The 26482-nt window shown below is 42.5% G+C and overlaps 1 protein-coding gene across 1 annotated transcript; it reads right to left on the reverse strand.

Moving 5' to 3' along the window:
• Positions 1-290: 290 nt before the first annotated feature.
• On the reverse strand, positions 291-22565 carry OLFM4 (olfactomedin 4). Its single transcript, XM_041730834.1, has 5 exons — positions 22372-22565; positions 16930-17082; positions 10442-10654; positions 9307-9466; positions 291-2359 (listed from the first exon to the last, which is right to left on the reverse strand). The coding sequence occupies exons 1-5, from the start codon at positions 22525-22527 to the stop codon at positions 1557-1559; spliced, it is 1485 nt and encodes a 494-aa protein (XP_041586768.1). The 5' UTR covers positions 22528-22565; the 3' UTR covers positions 291-1556.
• Between the last annotated feature and the right edge of the window lie 3917 nt (positions 22566-26482).

Below are 26482 nucleotides of genomic sequence, written 5' to 3' on the forward strand. Positions count from 1 at the left end.
AATTAATAAGTACATAAGGTCATATCCCAAAAGAAAAGAGTGCAGTCTCACACCAAAAAAAGCTGCCAGAAAGAATGGATTTTAAAGGGAAATGAAAACTAAAGAGCCAGCCCTGACTTTGGACTCCTTTAAAAGCTCCTGATGCTCTCTGCTGTGAGCTGTATGATCTCCTGGGCATTGCTGTTTGGGAGGTAGTCACACTCTGTACCGCACAACAAGGTGGGGACCAGCCTATTAAGAGGCTTTTTAATAATAAAAATAAGAATTTAAAAAAAAACCCAAAGGCAACATTTTTATCAAAACACAATTTAATCATTCATTAAAAGGGGACAATTACAGCATTGAAGGAGCCAATCCTATAGACTAGGACTTTGAACAACAAAGGGAAAGAGACCAAGACCAGATGACAAAGCCACCCAAAAGTACAGAAGCACAGAAACCTGCAGGGTTTTCAAACTGCACTGATTTACTAGACACTAACAATAGTTTTTAAAATATTTCTTCCCCGAAAAAAAAAAACTATTTTCTCACAGCTTTCAAGCTTAAACAAAGATAAAACTGCATGAAACAATTGATACAAGTGTCACATATGCTCCAAGGGCTTTATCATATAACCACATTTACTATTATATTATCTGCCATCTGATCTTCCTTTGGCCTTAGAGTCATGGAAGTGAAATTTCATGAAGAGACAAAAAATTTGTCTTTGTAATTCTGTTTTTCTTGTATCCACTCCATTTAAAAAACTGGTTAATTTTCATTAAAAGCAGGAGGTAGGAAACAAGGAGACCAGGGGGTGGGGTGGGAATCAGTTGGTAAGTTTGGTTCTAATCTTATGAGCTGCCTTGGAATAAAGTTATAAGGTAGGAGGGCTCTACTGACTCTTATATAGGTGGACAGAGGGAGCAAAGAAAAATCAAGTGCCTTATCTGCAGGTCCATCTGGGACCGATTTACAATGTACAATTTAATGCATAAAAGAGCCTTTCTTCAGAAAACTCTCAGCACTTTACAGATATCATATAAGCATGCTAAATTTACTAATCTGCTTCATATAAAACATTGTTTCAGGTGCTAGTAAGAAAAACAAAGACGGAGATTTGATTCCTCGAGGAGCTTCAGATAATAGCCTGCCTAATTGAGCCCAGGCTTTTTTCAAGTATGGATGAATTAGCCTGGCTACATGGGGGAGAACTGGTCATTGAGACACATTGGTACAAAGAATCCCCCAAAGCCCTTAATTTCCAGATGCTGCTTGGACCACCGACACCTTCCTGGGACGCATAATACCCCTAGACCTCCACATCCCATCCACCCTGAAAGAACCTTCTTTTCACTAGGGAAATGCATCTCTGGAGGCAGGCAGCTTCCAAAAGAACTCATCAAATCAGGGCAGATATCCTATGTCTCCAGAGCGTGACAGAACTATGCTCCCAAATAAGCACACTTCCAAATCCCACTCCCCACCACCACCACCACCACTCGCAGATAGCTAAATAAGTGGAAAAGACCATTTTTTTTCAAAGAACATTCTCTTCCTCTCTCACCCTAACACATTTACTTGGGTTTCTGGTTAAAGATCAGATCATAGTTCAGAAGGTAACCATCATTATAGACAAAAAGTTTCTGCTCAATAGGGTGGTAGTTAATGCTCTGCACTCTTTCCTGCATCTTCTGCATTGTAATGGCTAGTCGGCCTTCTCTCCCTGTGTTTGTGTCATAGTAGTAGAAAATCTCTTCTTCTCTGGTGTTCAGAGTGCGGGTGGCATACAGAACCCCACATATCATGAAGGCATTAGAAACAGATGGTTTATACTGCCTGGTGTACCAAGTGTTTAGCACCACAAGTGTGGTGTCGTTGAGTTTACTAATCACCATGTTACCAGTGCTGGCTTCAGTTGAATAAATCACCCACAGTCCCTGCTCATCCACAGCCAAGTCAATATCTTGCCAACCAACATTAGCATATGAAAAGCGATTATTATAGGCGGCATTAGGGAGAGTTTGAGTCACTTCAGCCCTGTTGTTACTCAGGTTAATTTTGGCAATGTTCCCAGTGTTGTACCAGTTGACATACATGTAGTTGTTATAAACTACTGTACCACCACCTTGGCCATAGGTAATCCGATAATCTCGGGCATTTATGTACAATAGCAAATCATCCAGTGTCTTGTGGAGTCTGTAATATTCCAGGGTTCTTCCATCTGTATTCAAAGGGGCCACCCAATACAGACCCCCTTCTGGATTCTGGGGAGAGTAATCCCGACCCCAGGCACCATACTTGTAGGCAAACCCTCTCCAGTTGAGCTGAACTACAGCCGGCTTGCTGACATTCATGATACCACCATGGCCACAGCTCCCTGTACAAACAAGAACATAAAAGGGCATTCTTAGATAAAAATGAATGACAAGACACAAATGGCATAGTAGCCTAAGAACCAAAAGAATCCGTAAATATATTTCTTGTCAAGGTTCAGTGACGACAGTGGTTCTGATGGAGAAAAGCCAAAGACCTCTCGGTGTCAGTCTCAATGCAGACCCGCTGTTGGCTCTAGAGAAAACAACCCTCTATATCTATGAGTAGGCTTTCCTTCTGAAAATGGAAATGCTAAAGCTGCCAATAGCCATATTCAAAAGGTTTGAGGGCCCTGAAAGAGGAAAGGAGGACTTGGTGGATTTAATAGATTTTCTTCTATCATGATAGGAAAGCATTTTGCAAATTTTTTTAAAATTTCATTCTTCTTACAGAGAAATCAAGAAAGCAAGGTCATCCCAGACCCTACTTTTTTTTCCCCATGAAGCCTGCTATTCTCTAGGATCAAGGACAATTGTGATGAAGAAGACTGTCCTGGGCAAGTGTCCATGCCCTTCACCTTTCTGCCCCTCCCGGGAACCCTAAGTGCATATCTACACCAGGTACCAGTGCTGCTCCAAGCCAATCTCAGAAGAGGAACTTTTAAATATGATATTTTAAAGATACAAATAGATGGTGGGATTTCAGCCTCGAGAAGCCATTGAAGTTATTTTAAGGCAATGTAGCCTGCTCTGTGCCCAAAGCATAGCCCGTTACACAGATCACTTGGTGACCATCTTGCCGCAGAGTTATAAGGTAGATCTCACATATTGTGCTGGGCATCAGAATGCCAGGCAAGTACTTTACCTTTCCCATCCGGACAGTGCCATCACAGTGTGTACAATCAAGTGGGACCAGACTCACTAATCCACTGAAAGCACCTTCCCTGTAATACCAGTAAATGACCCAGGCTGGGTAACTGACCCTTCACATTGCACTCTGAAATGCCTGCCAACCCAAACCATTTATGAGCTACAGAAATTAAAGAAAATTCTTCTAGGATTTCTATAATAACTATCCAGAGTTGAACACACATTTTCTGGGATCTTAATAAACCCTCTCTTGGATGACAAAGAAAATTCAACTGCAAGTACATTTGAGGTCATTTTCCCTCATCCTACTGCCTGGAGCAGAGCAGGTGAGGGAAGGAGGAACAGAACCTGAATCACTTGATCTGGCTTTGAACGCTCGGAGGGAATCAGGGAGCCGTGGAGAGCACATGATGTGAGCTGGAGCCAAAAGCAGAGCTCCAAAGAATTACCTGATTTATCATAGGGGGCGGGAGGGGGGTGGTTAAGGGGGAGCAAAGCTTTGCCTGTAAGTCTGTGCCTCTGACCTATATGGAAAGACTCATTCCTTTCCTTGCTAAATGTCCCCCCTTCTCCCCTCCTTACTCAAGGACTGCTCAGAGGTGAAACCATTACTAGAAACCCTGCTTTTATTTTTCCAATCTGCTGGGGCTTTTTGGTCCCAGAATTACATACGTGCTCCTTAAATGCTCTCATAAATCCGCAGTTGGTGGGAAAGCCAGCCAACCATACAACAGGTAGAGAAATGAAACCATTCTGTACCCAACCTCAAATAATTTTGCATATCATTAAGCAGAACACAGTCGCAGGTTTATTTTAATAATGCATGCACCATTTCATAAATAAAAAAGCAAAGTGTGTTCAGCCAAGAGACTGTTCTCCACCAAAGAAATAATAAATAAAATTATAAATTATTATTTCTTCTCCTAAAAGTGATCTCTCAGATGAATGCTTGTTTGCTTTTGTTTATGAAACAATGCATGAATTATTAAAATAAAGTTAGCGGTGTGTTCAGTTTAATGATAACAAAAACTGTTTGAGTTTCCATATGCTACAAACTGGATTTTCTAGTTAGAATATCTTCCCGAGAACTTATTTATTTAACTACATTTCACTCTGAGGATATGAAAGAAAGTCACGTTTTTCTTGCAGGTTGGAAGACTTAGGAATTGTTTGCTTAATTGAATCTTGCTTTCCTGGAAAGAAAATACCCCAAACCAACAGCAACAAACTACTTAAAGGAAAGTTATGATGCATGAACACATCCAAGCATTATCATAGGTTTAAAGATCATAAACTACTCTGTCTTGGATGTGCAAATCCTTAGATATAAAGGAACCAAAATATACTTCTCTTAAAAATGATTACTTCTACTACTGTTAATAACAGTAATAATGGCACATCATTTTCCACGCTGACCAGGAAATTAAAAATTATACCTGGTATAAATACCAAAACTGTATAAAGCCATAATCTCTGTTTCTCACTTCCCAACCATTCCTAAACATTCTCCTGTCCTTCTTTTCATACTCTTCTTCTCCTCCATGTCCTTTGGGCCATTTTTAGGGCCCTGGCTATGGTCAAAGGAGGTGTAAATAGAGGAGAGAACTGAGCATCCCTGCCAATACTATAGATGTGGCTACAGCCATGGTGGACCAGAGAAAAGGCAATGGTGGGCTTCCTCGACTCCTGATGGAAACAATACTGAAACTGACAGCCATCCCAGTGCCCTCTGTTCATCCAGCCCAGCTAGAGCCCCCAACCCCCTTCACTGCATCTACACCAAGCGTCCCCCCCCACCACCACTTATCTCATATCCCTTCCCTGCCCTCTCCTTCATCTCAAAGTCTTAGTGGTACTCCATTCCCTTCCTCAACCACCACAAGTTTACCCTAACACTGGAATCACCACTCATGCCCAACCTAATCCAAGAATGTGAAAGACCAATAAACCATTTTGCATTTTCTGGTAGAAAAGAGCATGCCACAGAAATAAGTACCCTTTTTAGCTACTTGTACTTTCAGTTACAAGCAAGGAAGCCAAGATAACATGGTGTTAATCAGGTTGGTGAGGTGTTGGAACTTTCTTGTTACTCTGGGAATCACAGGTGCACCCTTCTATCAGAGCATCTATGGAAGACTGCCTGGTACAGCGAAAATAGTGGCAGACAGATGCCAAGTCAAATCCTGACTCCAGTACTTGCTGACTATGTAACCTTCTGAGTTTCAGTTTCCTTATATCAAAAAAAAAATCATAATAGCTACTCTGTAGAACTGCTAAGAAGAAGAGAGAAGGCATATGCACGTAACCCAACAAATGGTAACTATCAGCATTATAATCACGTCATGTTAGAACTTTAAGGTTCATGTGACTATCTCTCTTCCAACATAGTGGACGTTCCTATATACATCCTGGTAGCCCTGTTTCCCAGAACAGGACCAGCCAAGTAGTGGCACCAAATTAGGATTATGGAATAAGGGAACGAAAGACTGATCAAATCTCCCATACCCAGCTTACCTTATTTATAAAATCCTAGCCCTCTACCCTGCTACACATCTTGGGTTTTCAAAAAGCCTAGTATCCACTCCACAAAACATAATGCAAGGAACCCTCTACACAAGAGTGGCCGTGGTTGGCAATCTCTTCATCATGCAATTCATTAGCTATTGCCATGGTATTCTACAAATACCCCAGGAAGCCACCAGATAAGACTTTAACATACTCTACCTTGGCTTTTAAAAGTCTCTTGGTTGTATTTGTGTGTGCAACGGAGTAGAAAGCTTTGAATTTGCATCAACAAATGTGAATTCAAATTTGTATTGCCCAATTTTTGAAATTGGGTGAAAAAAGTTAGAAGCTAGGTGCCAAACTCCAGAATTATAACCCGTAAAGATATTCTAGTTTATCTGATGGAAATGTTTACTACAAAAAAAAAAAAAGTCTTATGGCTGGTACCATTTTTTCTTAATGCTATACACAGGGGAAATTTAATCTGGGATCTATGAGTGCAGTCTCTATCTCCTACCCGGAAAACTGAACTTTGAGCAAAGAAGAGACTACAATTCGCTTGTGAGAATTAGGCAATTAACCTAGTCACAATCATAAAATGATAAAAACCAAATTGACTCTGAGTTATTGAGTATTTCTTACCCAACACTCTGCCTTTCCTAAAGCTTGGGATTTGGGCAGGTCACCCCATATCTCTCATCAACCATTTACCAAGCACCTACTATGTGTAAGCACAGAGCACAGCATCATCGCCAAGCACAAAGGCGACTCGTCCCAGAGCATGTGTGCACATCTTGCCTCTCTGCACTCATTTAGATTCAGGGGGAGATCAGAGAGAGAGTCCGTTGCTTTCAGGAAAAAAAGTTAATGAGCAGAAGGCCAATTATTTTAGATTAGAAAGTTCTATGAAATGAAGCAGAAAAGGATGCCATTTGCAGAATAAACCAAATATAAAGAATGTTTTATTGAACCCTAATGACATGTACTGGTTCTAAGACCAAGCTGACCATAGGGGTAGCACACTGCAACTGCAAGGGAGGGGCCCAGAGAACATAGAATTGCGTTAGAGCTGAGAATTGCACACGGTCTTTTGTTCTACGCAACTCTGCAGTGAAAAAAGCAGACAGGCCAGATTTTAAAGTCCCATAATAGTGAGTAACTTTAATTAAAGTCTCCACAGGCTCACAACTTTGTGGTGCCTGGGGAGTTTCCAATTCTGCATTATCAACCAATCCAAACAGAAAGAGAGCAAGTAAAAAGAAATTGATTTAAAAACATGACAAAAAGTCAGTTTAATATAAACATCATAAATATAATATGAACAAAGCTGGAGGAGGGCCAAGTGGCTTGGCCAGGATCCAGGTACAGCCAAGGTTGTGGGAAAGTGAGAGGAAATCTGGGTCCAATTTGCTTAAACAACACAGCTGGGCTGGGATGGCTCACAAAAGTCTAAGTGTGAGGACCCAGGGGAAAGTTCTAGAAAAAAAAATTCTAACAAAAATAGTCCAACAGACTCATTTGTTTTCCTTCTTAGATATACCAAGCAGTGTACTTTCTCTCCCACCACCATCTTTGAGTTACTGCCATTGGACACTCTAGGTCCTGAGATACCCGCAGAGCAAAGGGCCTTGCATTTCAGCTTCAGCTCTGCCACTAACTATCTGTGTGGCCTTCTGAAAAGCAGCATCCTCACCACCTAAGTCCCCTCCTTTGAGACATGATGGACCTGAGCCAGATGGCTTTGAATGTCCCTTCCAGTTCTAAAATGTCCTCACTCTAAGAAATGTAAAGAAAACTGTGCTGGAAAAATCTATTCCATGAGGAAAATTTCCTGTGGAGAAAGACAGAAAGAAGGGAAGGGTCGAGGGAGAGGGGAAGGAAGGATGGAAGGAAGGAAGGATGGATGGATGGATGGACGGAAGGAAGGAAGGAAGGAAGGAAGGAAGGAAGGAGGAAGCCTTGCTCAAGTGTTACCAGGAGTTGTCACTGCTTTGACCCCTGTCCTCAAAGGGTCCTGCATGGCCCAGCTGAATGAGCTCACATGTTTTTTTAATTTTTATTTATTTATGATAGTCACACAAAGAGAGAGAGAGGCAGAGACACAGGCAGAGGGAGAAGCAGGCTCCATGCACCGGGAGCCCGACGTGGGACTCGATCCCGGGTCTCCAGGATCGCGCCCTGGGCCAAAGGAAGGCACTAAACTGCTGCACCACCCAGGGATCCCTGAGCTCACATTTTCAATGCACATCAACACCACCAATCCCAGAAGGAATTTCACCTTAGCTTGTTATAGAGGACGAGACATGGCCTTTGTCCCGAACCTCCACTGTCTGTCATACTATAACAGATTGCCAAGAGCAGAGGGAGGGATGAGTCTCCTAAACAGCACCAAGAGGCTTATAACTATGGCAGTATCTAATTAAAGCCCTAAAGAAACCAGCTACCTTGACAAGGATCCAGAAACACACAGCCTAAAAGGAAACCGGTTGTGGAAGGAGGAATTAATGAAAATAACAAAAAAGAGCTGAATTATTTGATCAGAAGATATGGGCCCTTTTCAGGATGAGACACTCACAACCCGCAGAGAGAGCTTCCCTGTGCCAGGGCTACACACTGAGGCAGAGAGGCAAGCTTTAGTTCACCTGGAGGGATGTGCTCAAGCACACGAGGACCTTGCACTGCTTTTGTTCACAGCAAGGTTTTCACTTCAGTTATCATCATTAATAATAAAAACAAATTCCAGTGTATAAGTGCCAATCAGAGCTCTGTGCTTTCCCAGACTTGTTTCATTAACCCTCACAGCAACCCTGCAAAGTAGAGACCATCCTCCCATTTTATCAATGATGAGATGAAGGATCCTCTGCTGTGGCCACATAGTTTGGAAGTTCAGGGCTTTGGGGTCCCAAAGCCATACTCCTGAGCCCTACACTCCACTGTCTCCATGCATGGAGGTATTTTGGAGCACCCACCTCTATACTATACCTAGCCCCAAGGATGATCATTAATTCGAGAGTAAGAGGCCATCCCTGCCCTCAAGGAACTCACGTCTAAGAGGGATGCCAGGCCACACCCATAAGTACTGGACATGAGGGGCCATCCGTTAAATCCTCCCTGAATCTCAAGACACACTTGCAGGTGCATTTAAGGAAAGCATAAAGGAAAAATAAAGAGATGGAAGCAGGGAGGGAAAGAGAGAAGGAGGGAAGGAAGATTCAAGGCACAACCTAGCTCATCAGATACAAGAGCCAATCACCCTTGCAATCCTCAGGACAGCACTGATGCCATGCACATTCCAGAGGCTTTCCCCAGCCCCTCTGACAATAACCCCATCACCACAGAGATGTTTTTCTTGTTAGCAAATGCAAAGAGGACACATGTAATGTGTGTTGGTTTTCAACTCATCATTGGTGCTTTTCCTGTATGAGTCCCAGAACGTGATGGCAAGTGGAGCTACTAAGGGAGAGATTTCAAAGCGTAGAAGAGTAAGCTCAAAGCTGCAACAATCCCATCCTCTCTTCACCACTGCAATCCCAAATCCCTTCTCCACCCCACTCTCAGTTCCTAACTAGGCCTGGCTCAAGTGGTTAAAAAAAAAAAGAAAAAGAAAAAGAAAAAAAATGCTTTTTTCCATGCTTACCAGGAGCAGGAGGTGGTGGGGAGACAGGACCATTGTCACCTTTAGAAGCTTCACATTCCTTTAGCCGGGTCTTCAGAGCCAGGATTTCTCGGCGAATGGCAAGGACATTGTTTTTGTCTAGTGTCTCCAGCTTCTCTACCAGGAGAGTCATATTCCTTATCTAAGGAAATAAAAATTCAGAGTGACTTTATATTATTGTGCAATTTCTTTCATAAACATTCCAGGGCTGAATTTGTCATTTAGTGAAACATTGCTAGAGAATACACCCGAGATTCTTCTGAATGGTTTCATTTGGAAGAATACATTTTATGGTTTAGCGTAAACGCCTGTCACATCTCAGGCAGATGTGTGTGACAAGATGAAAATGGCAACGATTTTAACAGATTTAATAATAGAGCACAGGCTCTGTCTAAGCATCCACAAAGGTCCATTAAAGTTCATTTCTAATAACCTTCCCCTATAAACTCGTGTTTACTCATGTTGTATTTTAATTAAGTTTCTAACGAATGGTGAGGGCCAGAGTAAACCTAAAGTCTGAAATATGTAACTAGAATTCTTAATTATAGCCCACGTCATGACCTTACTAGTAAATTCTCTTTGATATGAATTACCCAACCATAACATAACTGTGATGGTCTTTATCCATAGAGCTTAAAAGGCTTCACTAAAACATACTCACAACAAACCCTTTCAGAGACAGTTGCCAGTATGTGGAGAAGTGTTCCAAGAGGGATCAAAGATCACATGATCATTCAAAAAGAGAAACAGACCTAGCAAGTCCAAAATCAGGTAAACTGTAGCTTTCGAGTCCCACGAGCATACCTCTAGAACAGAGAAGGCACTTTATCTAACTTGGCCATGGAGTTGTTCAGATTTATATCTCTCCTTCCTAGAGACATTGAAAGACCACTTGGGTCCGTTGGCTGACACCTGCTCTTCAATGAACATGTTCCCATTGCACATAACTTACTATTTAAAGAGAGATGCCCACTGAAAGCAGAACACAGGACATGCCACGTGGTCATGAGAGAGTGCAGAATTAGAAGTTGGGAGAGAGATCCTTAGCCGGGTCCTTACACCTGCCCACTGAGGAGAATTTATTTTTAAAGCTCTCAGAAATGAGCTCACACCTTACCTCCACTTCCAGCTGGTCAACAATTACTGTGCTTCCGACAAAACTGCCCTTCAGCTGTACGATCAGTTTCTCCATCTCCTTCACTTCCATCTTGATCAGCTCAAAGTCCAGTTCGGTGTAAGAAATGGTATCCTTTTCCATGATCTCTATGCGGATGGTTAGGTTGGAGAGCTTTTTTTCATACACGCTGATTAATTGGACATACTCCTTCACCTGAAAGGGAATCAAAATGCTGAAGTCAATTCCCAAAGTAATACCATACAGTCTTCCTCCACTACCAAGCCCTTGGGGACTATTTGATTGCTGCCAAACTTTTTTTTTTCTTTTTTGGTAAAGAAATGGACCAAAAATATATATTTTTTTAATCTATCTAAATGCAAACAAAAAAATTATTACAAGTGGTGGGGTGAATTTTGCACTTGCCCAGACTAAAAATTATTTTGCTTCAGAGTCATCACTCACAAAGATATTTTAATTTCCATTTTAATGTTTGAAGATATTAGGTCTCCAAACTAAATTGGCTTGAACCAGACTCCATTGGCCTCCCTCCTCCCCTCAATGCACACACCGTATCTAAATTAGGGTTTCCCAGCCTCAGCATTATTGATATTTTAGGCTAGATCATTCTTTCTTGGTAGGGGGAGGGGGCTTTCTTGTGTACTATAGGATGTTTACCAGCATTCCTGGCTGCTAGATGCCACTAACACCCACAGACCATTCAACTGTAACAACCAAAAGTGTCCCAGACATTGTTAATGTTCCCTGGGGGCAAAATCACCACCACCACCACCCTCCTTCCATTTAGAACACCGCTCTAAATCAAAGTATTTTCTAGAAGAGGGAGAAATGCACTAAAGTAGAATTCCTCCTCTCATTGTCATGTGCATTGAGTTTTGAGCCCCTCTACCTTTCACAAAGTGGCAGAAAGACCCAATTTTACCACACAATATGTGAGTGTATATGCAACTGTAAAGTGCACATTTCATTAGGCGCACTCACATTTATTCCAAGAACTGATTATTGCAATCAGACCTTTACGCATTTGTTGCATATATTTGAATGTCTGATCATTAAGCTAAAATACTTGCAAAAATTCCCTTGGTGGTTTAGTGTATAATTGGAAGCTCCAAATGGATATTTCAATAAACACATTTGGTGGTTCTTTTTGTATGTGATCTCTAAAAGAAATGCCATGGCTTTTTTAAGGACCTGCTCATTAAAAGTTACTGGTTTTACATTCTTTTTAAAAATTCGAACATAAGTGATACTTTTCCCCAAGCCATGCTAATGTCAAGTAGCTGATCCATGGTGCCGGGATGAATTCAGAGCCAGATGTTGGCCTATAATCCTCCTAATACCAAAGGCAGCCCTAACTTCTGTCATTTTAGCCCTTCCACTTAACCCCACTGTGCAAATTAGAGCAGACTCATAGGCCACAGACCTAAAGGGCTAGGGCTTCAGGCAAAGAGGATTTTAATGAAAGTTGAAAATGCAGCCGTTGGCACTGCTAGTGTATCTCCTCAGGCAACTGATGCTCACTGCCATCAGATGTGCCATCACTCGGAGGCTGATAAGGCTGGTGACATTTTGGTGGATAAGGAGGTTAGAAATATATATATATGTATATATACATATTTATATATATATATATATATATCCTAAGAAGTTACCCTCTCAAAAGTATAAACACAAATATAAGGTAGCCAAGTTTTAATTTCTATAAAAATCAAGCATAAAACCTTGCCTGTGATAAAAAAAAATAGTAATAATAAAGTGCCGATCCATTGCAGAAATGGAAGTTTGCAAAATGAATATTCTTGTTGGCATTTGGCCTTGCCAGCACTTGGAACAAATGAAACACCCTCTGCTTTCCTGGAACATGTTGGTGGCACATCGCAGCTGTTGTTCTACAAAAATGAGTGATCCAACTGTCATCTCCGCTAAATAAAATGTGGCTCTTCCAGATTCTCACTGAAAACCAAGGCATAACCTAGAGTTTGCCACCTATGAGAATGTGTGGCATGCCTGCCCTAGTTCAGCCACAAAATGAAGTCTCTAAAAATCTGTTGGGGGATAATTTGGGGTTCTTTCAGCTGGCATTTAAAGGAAAGCTCAGTGATATTCAGGAAAACTAGAATCATCCATGGAGTTATAAGAAAGCAGGAAGGAGGGGAACCTGGATGGCTCAGTCAGTTATGTGTCCAATTCTTGATTTCAGCTCATGCCATGATCTCAGGGTCATGAGATTGAGCCTCCTGTGCCAGGCTCTGAGGGGAGCATGGAGTCTGCTTAAGATTTTCTCTCTCCCTCTCTTTCTGTTTCTCCCTCCTACCCTCCCTACCGTCACGCCATTCCCCACTCACACACACACACACACACACACACACACACACACACACACACTTAAAAAAAAGGCAGGAAGGAATTTGAGGACTTTACTGACTTAAGTAGATTGTACATATAAACCCTCTTTTACATGTACAGATCTCTAGTGTTGCGATGGTGTGAGCAATTCTGAGCAATCCAGCTCTCCCTGGAAGTGCAGTGTCAGCAGAGGCAGCCTGATTTGCCCAGAGATATGCAGCAAGAATATGGGTCTAGCCCTAAGGGGACACCTCCCTGGGTCAACATCTTTACTGCAAGCTCCTTATCACTACATGCTTGAGCTTTAAAAGACTCGTCTATGCTTGCCTTCAAACCAACAACCTGACACGCAGAGCTTCCATTTTTTTGTTTGTTATGCACATACTACGTCATCGGTGGGTTCTAAGAATCAAAGTTTGTTTGAGGGTTTGTTTTTGGGTGTTATTGTTCCATACAGTAAATGTAGTCTCGTAATAGATAGGGATGCAACACGGCTGGCTATTAAGCTTAAGAATCAGTCTGGCTCATGCTTCTGCCTCAAAACCTGTGATCATAATTATGGCCAGATTATTTGACGTAAATGACTATACTCAGCAACATACTGTTACTTTAATATATCATTAACAACAAGATTAGTTGAGCTTGAATTGACTGTGAAGACATGAAATACTTTGGAGCTGGGATCCCTGGGTGGCTCAGTGGTTTAGCATCTGCCTTCAGCCCAGGGCATAATCTTGGAGTCTTGGGATCGAGTCCCACATCGGGCTCCCTGCATGAAGCCTGCTTCTCCCTCTGCCTGTGTCTCTGCCTCTCTCTCTCTCTCTCTCTCTCTCTCTCTCTCTGTGTGTGTGTGTGTGTGTGTGTGTTTGTGTGTGTGTGCGTCTCTCATGAATAAATAAACAAAATATTTTTTTAAAAAAAAGAAATACTTTGGAGCTGCAGCTACCTAAATTCAAATCTGCCTTCAGTACTTAGTAGGCAAATCACTTAATTTCTCTAAACCTTAGTTCCCTCCTCTAAACTGGGGGTAATGGTATCAAGCTTACAAGATTATTGTTATGATTAGAGATAATGCATATTAAGTGCCTCACTTAGGGGCTTCTGGCTCACTCCATCAGTAGAGCACGCAACTCTTGATCTCAAGGTTGCAAGTTTGAGCCCAACATTGTGTGTAGAGATTACTTAAAAACAATAAAATCTTTAAAAAAAAAAAAAAGTGCCTCACTATGGGATGTCTATAAACTGCAGCAATTATTAGAAAAATAGTGACTTCAAGGTTTTTTTCAATCTGATCTTTTAATTTATTATATTTCACTACATAAAACATTGTCTAATCAATGTCGTTTATTTATAAGTTGCCTAAATGTCTCCAAGACTGCCCCAACCTTCTCATGAATGAGGATCTATTAGCAAATGTGTCAGATTAAATAACTGCCCCAAAGATGGTAACCCTCCAGAGAAAGCATATCCTGAGCTGCCTTTTGTGTCATCCTCTCTTGAGTCTCGTCACAAGAGGACATATCATAAACAACGGAAAAGCATAAAATGCTTGCAGCATCTTATGCAGAGGCAGCTCCCTGTCTTGCCTCTGTACTGACAGATAATGAATCAATGTAAAGCAGTCAAAACCCTCTTCTGCTAGCCTGTCCAATCGACCATTCCCCCCCAGGCATCCAGATAAACGGTGATTTCCAAGACAACTTAGGAACAACTGTAATAATTCAATACCTGAAAATTCAAAAGCCCTCAGCTGAAGAGATAACTCTGGATTGAAGGCATTACTGACTTCCTGCATTTCTTCTTGGAGGTTGATAACAGCATGGCAGAGAGAAAAGGAACCGGAAGGATTTCGAAGACCCAAATTCCTGACCTGGCTCGCCCAGCCAAGAGAGGAATGCCCTATTTATATGTCTTGACTTTTATGAACCTCCATTTTTCCATCCCTAAAATGGGAAGAACACCAGCCTATCTGCCTTAAAAAGTTGCTTGAGAGTAGAACAGACCTGGAAGCACTTAGAAAAGCACAAAAGGAAGCTGGTTGGGTTTTCAAATAAATAAATAAAGATCGATTGATTATTTATTTATTTATTTATTTATTTGAAAGAGAGAAAGAGCATGACCAAGGGGAGGGGCAGAGGAAGAGGGAGAAGCAGACTCCCCTACTGAGCAGGGAGGCTGACATGGGGCTCAATCCCAGGGACTTGATCCCAGGACCTTGAGATCATGACATGAGCGGAAAGCATATGCTTAACTGACTGAGCCACTCAGAGACCCCAAAAGGAAGCTGTTCAAACCACTGTTGTTATTATCATCTGTCACACAGAATATATGATGCAAATCTCAACTGGCAGGTCAATTCCTTTCTTAGGCCTCAATCACAGATTCCTTTAGGACCAGCTACTGATACTTTCAGAACTAAAAGTTCTCCCATCTACTTCATACTTCCTCCCTGCTATTTATTAGCAAGGCAGATGCCACCTGCCCCCTTTAAAAGACCTGAATTAAATGTCCCATACTCTCAACCCTGACAAGCTGCACACTTCCCTGGAGCAGCATGGGGTTGCAAACTGCCCTTCACACTCCTGCCAGCAAAGAAGACATGCAAATCAGGAGCTTCCACTATTTCAAAGCAAATGACTCTAACTGAAAAGATCTTTACTTAGGATTTTCCTCCACTTGTTATGTTTTTATGCATAACTTCTTATCTGTACTTGATTATGCTGGAATAAGGCTATGAATATTAATGGTTGGAATTTATAATTTAGTGCTGTGCCTTTTCTGCTGATTAATTCAAGGACATTTTATTTCTTAAGAAGCTAGGTTCCTAGAGTAGTCAAACACATTTTTCTGGACATTCATTTAAACATAGAATATTTATCTACCAATTCAAGTTGAAAGCAGGGTCCCAGCCTCATCATAATTTTTGTCTTAAAGGATAACTGTGCTGGATGTTGAGGTAGCTAAGTTTAAATTTCTCAGGAAAACTTATTTTGAATCTTGTAGGAAAGCCAGAGCTCCTTGTAAATTAATGGAGTTGTACTAAATAATGCATAATATGATTATAGCCTTGCTTGGACTTCACCTGTGCAGAAAATGGGAGCCTTTCTAATTGATTTTTAACTTGGCTAAAAATGTAGCAGGGGTCAAAACTGGAATGCCAGGTCACATTGCTCCAGCCAGCTCAGAGAAAGGCAAACCCTGTGGGATAACTTTCTCTGGGAGAGAAAAGCCGTAATCAGGGGGTTGGAGTCAGGGTTTTTACCAAGGCTGCGTGACCTATTAGGATTGATTCAGATTCCCAGGGAAGCCTTCAGTTTCCGTGTAATGCTAGACATGTCTAATGGAATGTTCCTGCTGAGACAACAGAGGATAACACACGAGAGAGAGAATGGGATAGAGACACACACAAAGAGACAGAAGGAAGGAGGGAGGGAGGGAAGAGAGTAAACTGGAAAGACAAAATCAGAGGAAGAGAAAGGAAAAGACAAAAGGATAATAAGACAAGCTTCCAAGAGGGGAGGAGTGGAAGGAAAAGGTGAAAAAGGAGATGGGGCTTTCCAAAAGTAAGGGAGGACCAAAAGTTAACAAACAAACAAAAAACAACCCAATTAGGAAGGAAAGGGAGAGAAAGATTAGAAGGGATGGATCAGGGAAGGGGGAGTGAAGAGGAATAAGAAGGAAAATTGAAGGCGAAGGAAGAGAGAACAGAGGATAGAGGAGAGGAAAGATGTGGCAAAGCCGGGGGCGGGGGGAATGAGGAAGAAGACTTATAGGAAGAAGAAACATTGGAACCAAAACCAAATAAAAATTGCAGGGTTGGGTTTCTCAGGGGGAGCTCAAGGTTTCTTTCCAACTGCACCCGCACAATATTGAAGTGAGTTTATCCGTGGCATGCACAATCTCTCTCCATCCCATTTTCTTACTGTGCCCTCATTTTTCCTGCTATCAAGATCCCTGCAGGTGTCCTGTAAAATACATGCTAACACCCCCCTGGGACAGAAGCATGCTGGCTTTGGCACAACCAAGAAGGCTGCCGATCAAGCCCTGAATAAGAGGGGTTTTGTTTTGTCGGTTAGTTTGTTCTTATCAAGATTTGGTTGGAAGAGGAAGAAAGCAATGCTTACTTTAGAAAGCTCTTTCTCGAACTTCTGGGAGAGAACGTGGGCCGTGAGTTCCAAGCGTTCCACTCTCTGCACGGGAAAGGTGGTGTCTGGGAGCACGATGGAGCACTGGCAGGTCCCGTGGTCATCCTCGAAGCCAGTGAAATTGGAAAGCGACTGGAAATGAAAATAAGTTCAACATCAGTAATGAGTTAGGAAATGAGCTTTTTGGTAACTGGAGTGACAGAAATTGGCCTGTCAAGAGTGCTCAGAGGCAATCAAGTGGAGTTCAATCCATGAATGAACAGAAATCAGGGGCGCCTGGGTGGCACCTTCAGGGAAGCCCCTGCTTCTTGATTTTGGGTCAGGTCTTGATCTCAGGGTCATCAGATCGAGCCCCCACCAGGCTCACGCTCAGTGAGAAGTCTGCTTGAGCTGCTCTCTCTCCCTCTGCCCCTCCCCCCACACACATTTTCTCTCTCTTTCTCTCTCTCTCAAATAAATAAGTAAATCTTTAATGAATGGATGGATGGATGGATGGATGAAGGGAATCAGAGACACAAACCAAAACTCCCATGTTTCCCAGGCAGTGATTTACACTTACTTCAGCCACATTTCCACCAACCAGGCTTAAACATTGCCAGACACCTTACCTAAAGGAAGATTCTCCTTTCTTGAGGAGGCTTCCAGGAAATTATTACTGTTGCCACGTAAGGAAAGACAAATAAAGAAGTGATGGGCAGCCTAAGTTTGAATTCCAATTCTAGCACTTATTGGACATGAACCCTCTGTAAGTCTTGCTTTCCTCATCTGCCAAATAGAGATAACCCACTTCACAGGGTCATCCCCAAGAGTAACCAAGTACCATAAATCAAGTCCACCGGCACGTGGTCAGTGATCAGTAAGTGTCATTTTCCCTTTCTTTCCATGTACTCATTTTCTTTACCCCAAGCCCAACCCAGTGCCTTCCAACAGAATGGGAAAACTATCACAGATATGGGCTACAGGCAAAACATACAGTGCAAATTCCATACTCTCTTCACCTGGGAAATTGTATAATTAACATTCTTCAAAATAGAAATAAACCAGCCATTTTTAAAAGACTGAATAATGTAGGAGTTTGAAGGTTTTGTGCAAAAAAAAAATTTTTTTTAAGTTTTCCAGCTTACCACTTGCAGAAAAGCCATTTTAAAATATTTGATGTTTCTTTAAGATATTCAGGCTCACATTTTGGTGCCGCTGCATATTTTAAAATGACAGGTTTGAAAGATCCTGTTTTTCTTTTGTCCCCTTTGAACTTCCCCAAGGGGATCCCAGCACAATTAGCATTTTTTTATTACTACTATTGCCTTCCAGAGGAACTCTTGGCAGCTGACTGGCTGAGCTTTACAATGATCTCATCTGATGGCCAGCCCAAAGATCACCTGTGGAACATCAGACCAAACTGTCTCTCTGGAACTACCAAGGGCAGAGCAATGGTCTGCAGAATTTGAAGATGCAGGCCACACCTCTCGAAGTTTAGGTCAGCTGGCTGCAGCTAAGGTTGTGTGCTCTCTGCATTTAATATCTATCAACCTCCGTGATTTCCAAACAAACTGGACCTAGATGCTTCTATAACCAAGATCCATTCTGTCAGTGAACTCTAGGTGAATTAATTCAGGCTTTTGCAACTAAATTGCTTGTCAATTTAACCTAATCTTCTTTAAGATGAGCAAAAATACACACACACACACACACACACACACACACCACAGAGGTTATGGATATATATATGCCAGGTCAGTTCTTGACATTGGCCTAAATTTTCTTTGCCAATCACAATCGACACCTGCAGGATCTGGGGAATAAGGAGGAGAGACAAGCAAGTATATCCTGAACACAAGGGCTGTGGGAGGGGGTTAAGGGAAGGGTCTTTGCCAGGGATGAGGAAGGCCTGGACAAGCTACACCAGAAGTCTGTCAGAAAGACCAGCTTCCCTAAGAATCAGATTTATCACTCCCACTGAATCTAGAAAGACTCTGGTTCAAGAGTGCCAAAGCTTTTTCAGGAGGACCAATGTATTGTGGACTTTCCAAAAAAATAGCTTATTATAACAACTATCTACCCACCCCCAAAATGTCCTGTGTTGCATTTTGACAAGAGGAGGTTAATTAGCTGCACAAGACGGGTTTGAACCATTCTTAGAGTTTGCTGGAAACCTCTGTCAAATCAGAAAATAGTGGAGATCCTCAAGCAGTCTCTAGACAATCAACTAGAAACCACTAGCTAACAACTTTTAGTCCTGAAGTTCACCTGAAAGACAGGCAAATAATTATAAGCCCTGCTGACAGCCATTCCACTGTCTTCTATTGAATATCTCCGTCCCAGCACTGTGGACTCCCCAGCTTCCATCCTGCTTATCATCAGCCCAGCATGCTCAGCTGACATCAAAATGGTCCATAAGTTTGATCAGTGTCTCCCATTAGAGATATTTCTGCTTCTCACATTCAAAGACAATGAAGCTAATGGTGATGGGTCTCTCTCTCTTTGCAGTGAATAAACTCTACGTGAAGGTAACATGAGGAATGGGAGACGCACACGTGTGCTTATTATCCGCTTGGCCTTTGAGAGGATATGCAATCCCCCTCGTGGAGGACAAATAGGACCCTCTGTACCTTACAAGACACCTCACACTGATGAGTTCTCCTCTAGCACGTGTTCAATTAACATTTAGTGATGTCTACAGTTCGCCAGGCTTTGGTGTTCAGGAGACAATTAAGACCCAATTCCTGCCCAGTGAATCAGGCCCATTGTCATTAGAGAGGCTTTCATGTCTTTTTTTTTTTTTTCCAACAAACCCAAACCCCTTAGCCTGATGACATAAGCACACGACTCCTGGTTCCGACTCTGCCAGTCACTGTGCAGAACAAAGCATGGAGCTTTTTCTTGTCTGTGAAATGAGGACTGTGAGAGCGGCCCCTTCTTGAAGGGGTGAGGGTGGGGTGGAGGGGGACATCTGAGGCATGTGGAGTGCTCTGAGTGCTAGAGCTGAAGGTGTGACTCACATTTGTGATTTAAGGTTGCAATTGGCTCTAATTAGCAGCCAGGTCTAAGTGCCTGTAAAGATTCAAGGCATAAAATAATGGTACTCAACATTTTCAAAGTACAGAAAATGATACGTTTGGAACTTACTCAATGACAGTTATAAAGGGGTTTTCCACCACTTTCCAAAGATCTCATCAAGCTGACAGCCAGCCCTAGAAAATTGGGTTTATAGTAGAAGTGACACCTTGCCTGCTATAAAAAAGAAGTTGGGGTAGTGATACTGACTCACCAGAGGGAGATAAGTAAACCAGGAAGGAGATTAAAACCTCTAAGTACAATTTAACTACCACTCCTTATCTACTTTTAAATAGTTATCTTTTTAAGAGACAACACGCATGTTGGATTTCTCTGTTTCTTGACCTATATTTTATTTTCTGTTATTTTAGCTGATGGTCTTCCCCAAATGCTGGTTTCTGATTAGTGGTGAGGCTTCAAAAGAAATGATTTATTGTTAACCTCTTTCTTCAATGTTAACCAGTTCTAATTGTCCCCAGAGATCACATAATATCATGAAATAAAATGATGCATCTGATTCCTGGCTACAAAGAATATCTGAACATATTTATGACTCCCAAACCATTCTCCTCCTAAAAATAAGCAATTTTCAGGCACCTGGGTGGCTCAGTGACTGAGCGTCTGCCTTTGGCTCGGCTCGTGATCCTGAGGTCCTGGGATCAAGTCCCATATCAGGCTCCCCACAGGGCGCCTGCTTCTCCATCTGCCTATGTCTCTACTTCTCTCTGTGTGTCTCTCATGAATAAATAAATAAAATCTTTTTTAAAAAGCATTTTTCATCTACACTCCCCCAAAACACAGAAAGCTGCCTAGGGAGAGTGGTGAAAAGGATGGGCAGACTAAGTCTGAGCTATATAATCTGCTGATTTAGTAGCTTTAAGTCAGTGACATCACCTCTCTAAGCCTCCATTTCCACATCTCTAAAATGGGATGGTTAATTTTACCGACCTCTGAGAGTTAAATGAGATAACACATATTATGTACTTAACCATGTCTAGTCATTTATTAGGCACTCAATGAACTGTTGTGGCAGTTCCTATCTGGGCCCTATCCAAACCATTCATTAATCGACAAATTTCTATTGCCTACATAGTTCTCTTTTTAAGATTTATTATTTACTTTAGAGAGGGAGAGCTCACTCGAGCAGGGGGAGGCAGAGGGAGACAGAGAGGGACAAGCAGACTCCCAGCTGAGCACAGAGACCCAACACTACAATGTGGGGTTCCATCCCATGACCCCAAGATCAGGACCTGAGACAAAATCAAGAGCCAGTCGCCTAACCCGCTATGCCACCCAGGTGCCCTTGCACTGCCTACATAGTTCTGATGGAAAAATGGAAACTACAAAAAAGCCTTTTCCTCCCCATTTCCCAGTGGCCCTTCCATTCAACCTGACCTGTGAATAAAGATCATAAAAGTGCACAGGGACAGCTTTTGGGGGAGTTAAGACTCCTCCACCCCAAGGCACACCGTAGCAAGGAAAGTTTGGGTTTTACAGAGGGGGGTCCTACAGAGAGACTCAGAGCCCACAGGGGCAGAGTTGGAATGAGGAAATGTTTCCTGACCCCTAATGTCTCACCCCTCCGTGCTTCTTCCCAACTCCTCAAAGGAGATACAAAGAGGACTGGGCTGTCAAGGAATGAGGCTCATGGAGCAGCCTAGTCACGGGGCCTAGCTGGGACAGTCCCTTTCTAGCATATTCTTTGGTTTTTGTTGTTGTTTGTTTTGTTTTGTTTTGCCTGCTTATTGCTATTGAGGCTGTTGTTGTTTTTGGAAATAACTCTTAGGATTCCCTGTAGGGAAGATAGAAGAGAGTTAATACTTTTTGGGGGGGCATATCCACTGTAAAAGCACCTTCCTGAAGACCTCTCCTACTTCCGAAATCCACTTCCTTTACAAATTAGACCCAGAGAAACCCTCGTGGCTGCAGCTGGAACAATGTGGCTCTCACTCCCTCAAGGCTATTCTTGATGGTCCTCAGGGTCCCAATGGGCAGCAAATCAAACTTTTCTGTAGCCTCCATTGGTAGGGCACCTTCCCTAAGAGTTCTCATCTGAGATAGAACCTGGATCCTCCCATCTCCACCCCCAACCCCCATTCTAAAGCACAGGCAAGTTTAAGAACTTCTTAAATACTTAGATTCTTTCCCTGAAGTCCCCAGGGGAAGAACCAAGATGTTGTCTCCCTTGCAAGCAATTTAATTATTTTACCCAGGTTTTAATTCATTTCCAGGGCACCTACAGTTAACAAAGGGAACTGTAAATCTTTTAGAGTGCTCCGGGTTAGCCATCCATGAAATTGTATTCAGGTCCCCAAAAATCGAGGGGAAGGGAATGAACACAGCTCCCAGACTGTGGAGCCTCCTCACCTGAGACACGGAGCCAGGACCGGGATGAGAGCCGCTGCTGGAGCTGAATGCAGAGTCAGAGAAAGAGCTGGAGGTGGGACTGGAGGTCCACAAACTCCCTGTGGTCTGGCAAAAGAGGAATGGAAGGCCTAGGAGGCAGAAGAGGCCTGGACTCATCTTGTGCTCTTAGCTGGAGCCACTGCCTTCTGCCCAGAGCCCAGGGCTTCTTATAGGGCCCAATGGGGATTTCCCCACATCCAGTTTGTAGGAAGAGGAAGCCACCAAGGAGCATGTCACCACCCTAGGATGGTCAGGACACCTGGGAACCTGAATCACCTTCACACCTTGTCACTGAGCCCCACTCTGCCAGCTGCCCTTTGATCTAGATATCTCCTGCCAAATATTAACTCAAATGTGTTTTTTGAAGCCCAATATCGGTTTCTAACTTATTACTTCCTTGAAAGAGATGGGTTCAAAGCAATCTTTGTGGATGAAACAGAGCTTGGAGGTCCCAGGAGGGAAAAATAAGCCTCAGTCCTTTGCCCAGAAGTTTTTTTCTAGTTGTTTCCCTGGACCTGCCCCACCTCTCATTTTACTTTCCAGAGAAAATTAGGGAACTTGCTTTAGAGGCTGTGAATCTCCCCACAGGGACTCCCTCTTTAGCTGCTACTGCCCAGGTTGTCTCTGACCTTCCCCTTACAGAGTCTGCTTCTGGACAATTTTTCTCCAACCACCTCCCACTGAGGGAGAGACCAGCAGTGTTTTCGCCCTGGATGCTCAGTTATGGCTTTCTACGACCAAGCACTCACCACTGTGAGCCTGATAAAGAAGAAGGAATCCAAACAGGAGGCTGCCCAGACTAGTTAGGGAGGTCCATGTTGAGCAGTTTTTCTCACCAGAAGGCTCTAGCTGACTTCCGTTGTCCCAGACCCTCTTGTGAGCTGGTCAAGGCATGTTCATCATGAAACTGAGAAATAGGGATGCATCTTTAGGCTGCATTTGGAAAATCTGCTTCCTCCCTATAGAGTAAAAAAGTATTGGCCTGAATATTAAAAACCAGTTTTCTCACTCATTAGTTAGTGGCCTTAGGCAAACCACTTAGCCCCTCTAGTGTTGTAACAATTCCTAAGTTGTTAGAATTAAATGAAGTATTATATGAGAAGTTGCTTATAAGCTTTGAAGCACTATACAGATGTCACATTTTATGCTTTTTGGTTTTATCTTTAATTTCCTAAAATCTGGCTCAATATGTAAGATTGTTCAGTTCACAGCAGGGAAAGAAGGCCCCTGCCCCCCACTCCATTCCCCACCCTACCACAGGAATGCTTTGGAAAACCTGAAGAGTTCTTTCACCACATAAAGTCTCAGATTGGGAAACACAGAGCCTAAAATCCTTGGTACACAATTCAGATACTCAGGGGAGGGGACAGGAAGGAAAAATATGAATGAATGGATGAAGGAAGGAAGGAAGGAAGGAAGGAAGGAAGGAAGGACGGAAGGAAGGAAAGAGGATAGGAGGAACAGGGAAATGAAGTCTCTCTCTTTGTGGTGTACCCAAGGCTGCGTCCTTGAATCAATGCCCCACATTGCCCCTTGCTTCAGAGGCCTGAGCAGAAACCCCACCTAAATCAGTCTCCCCAGCTTTAGGATCCCATCCGCCAGACTATCACTGCTACCTCCCCATTGAAACACACTACCTGAGCCACAGGATGACCTCACAGGCCACTCTTCCACCCATATCCATGTGGTTGGGTGATGAGAGGCAGTTAGAGTAGAACCAGGAAGACACAGGAGCATTTTCTTAGAAGCTTTCTGGAAACAACAGCTTTCACCTATATTATCTGCTCCAAAGACAATCAATCTGTGGTGGAGACTGAGGACTTGGACAGGTAATCCATGGCCGGGTGCTAGGGGAGTAGGAGGAGTATTTTGTAGCCCCCTCCTCTCATAGTCTACCCTATGTAGAGTTATTAGATTTAACAAATAAAGATACAAGACACTCAGTCCAATCTGAATTTCAGATACATAACAAATCATTTTTTTAATATAAGTATATCCCATGCAATATTTGGGACATACTTACACTAAAATAACTGTATGCTGTTTATTTGACATTCAAATTGAACTGGATTGGATGCCCTGTATTTTATCTGGAACCCTCCTATTGAAGGCTGCTTGCTCCACCTGGACAGAGCCTCCTGGGGCAGGATATGAGCTGCAAAGTTCACTGGTCACTGTGGGAAGCAATTCATCCTTGGCCTCTTTGGCTGAATGTTCTAGCCATTAGATGCCCAGTCCAAAATAGGAAAAGCATAGGACATGTGTGAGAATGAACACTGGCATGCCAAATGTATTTTCTTGGGTCTGAATGCTATGAATATCGATATGAGGAGGAGAGCTTCCCTCTCCCTTCCATCACATTTTCCCTCTTCCTCCAGATCCCCACCAAAGCAAAGGGCAAAATCTCTTCTCATTTGCCAGTAGCCTCTGCCTGTGGCCATAATGAGCTTTTCTTGTCCCTTTTATCAAGGAGCATGTCGGTGCCCTTGTCAGGAAAAAAAAAAAAAAAACTCATTAACAATAATAGTCTGTAGTCATGACTACCTTTAGGGACTTCTATGACCAATCCTTTAGGAGACCCCTTTCCAGAGGGGTTGTGTTCAGACAGGAATGAGGCAGCAATTCTCCTAAACACAAATGTGCCCCAGCCAGAAAAAACAACGCCCAACCCTCACACGGTGCTCTTAAGCTGCTTTGCTCCTGTGTACCTCCAGTTCTCAGAATAAAACTTTAATCTATTTGGTAGCCTCAAATGCACAAAAGAATTGGTGATGCCTCAATAATGAGATTATTAATAATAATAGTTTGATCAGTTCCTCTGCAAACGTCTTTGTCCTAAGAAAAAAACAAGCCTCCAGGTTATTTGACAGCCTCAAAGACAGAAGAAAATTATCGGCACTGCAAAGCAAACAGTGTATTATTTATAAAAATTTGTTCTGACACTGGGTTCTCTCTAGAGGAAGAGGTCACCGAAATTCACTTGAGTAACACAGCATTCCTCACTGACAGCTTGAAGGAAAGTTACTGTTTATGCACTTCATTAGGGGAAATCCCTAAAGCTGTACTTCTTGAACAGTTGTAACACACAGGAAAGATGTCCATATAAATATAACCTTAATTTAATTCCCTTGTCATTAAAAACCAATGCCAAGCATAACTGTGGTACTTTCAGAAGACAGTGTCTTTAGGATCTATAAAAAGACAATAGGAGTCGTGTTTAGTCCACGACTGATTACAGAGATTGTGCTGGGGTGACCATTGTCATGTCTGTTGATTCTGTCCCCCAAAACCGTCAAATGTCTATTAGTAATGCCAGTAATCCTGTGTAAAAATAATGATCAACTGACACCACTCATGCTCCATGGAAAGGTTAGCAATGTGTATTAGGCCCTCACTAACAATGTGTAGTAGGCCCGACTCTGGGCCAGATATCAGGCCCTACAAAGAGTTGTCAAGTGAGAGAAAAGTATAATTTTTACTAATGACAGTGTCTAAGCCCCCTGGGGAGACAGGACACATCAAAGAACATTCTAGAAAAAATAACAACAAATTAAACACAAAACCAATTACATTAATACTGAGGAATGGCTGGATAGACTATGGTGATCCAATCCAGGTAGTGATAGGGAAACACTTGCCAGGTGGTGAGCTTCTTAAGAATGGAGATGAAGGCCTTGTTGGTTTTGAGCCTAAAAACCTAGCCCAGTGCTTGTCACTTGGTGTTAAATAAATATTTGCTAATTGGAAAAATGTATTTAATAAATATATAAATGAATGAATGAATGAATGAATGAGTTGATTTAAAAAGAATTATGAGGGAGGGGTGCCTGGGTGGCTCAGTCAGTTGAGTGTCCAACTCGATTTCAGCTCAGGTCATGATCTCAGCGTCATGAGATCCAGCCCCGCACCAGGCTTTGCACTGGGCGGGAAGCCTGCTTCAGATTCTCCCTCTCTCTCTTCCTCTGTCCTTCCCACCCCCTCCTCAACAAAGAGTTGTGAAGGGAATTCCTAAATTAATGTTGAAAAAAAACAGGAATTGTTTCAATGACTGTTAGGGAAAGAGAATAGGTTC

The sequence above is a fragment of the Vulpes lagopus genome, chromosome 16 (genome assembly GCF_018345385.1).
Source record: "Vulpes lagopus strain Blue_001 chromosome 16, ASM1834538v1, whole genome shotgun sequence".
In the NCBI taxonomy this organism is placed as follows: domain Eukaryota; kingdom Metazoa; phylum Chordata; class Mammalia; order Carnivora; family Canidae; genus Vulpes; species Vulpes lagopus.

Bases quoted from the DNA above. Each gene is read 5' to 3' on its own strand.
- OLFM4 (XM_041730834.1), bottom strand. From the start codon at position 22,527: ATGAGTCCAGGCCTCTTCTGCCTCCTAGGCCTTCCATTCCTCTTTTGC. The intron at 17,083-22,371 runs GTGAGGAGGCTC...TTTCATTTCCAG, and splicing joins GTCCTGGCTCCGTGTCTCAG to TCGCTTTCCAATTTCACTGG. The intron at 10,655-16,929 runs GTAAGCATTGCT...ATTCCCTTTCAG, and splicing joins TCGAGAAAGAGCTTTCTAAA to GTGAAGGAGTATGTCCAATT.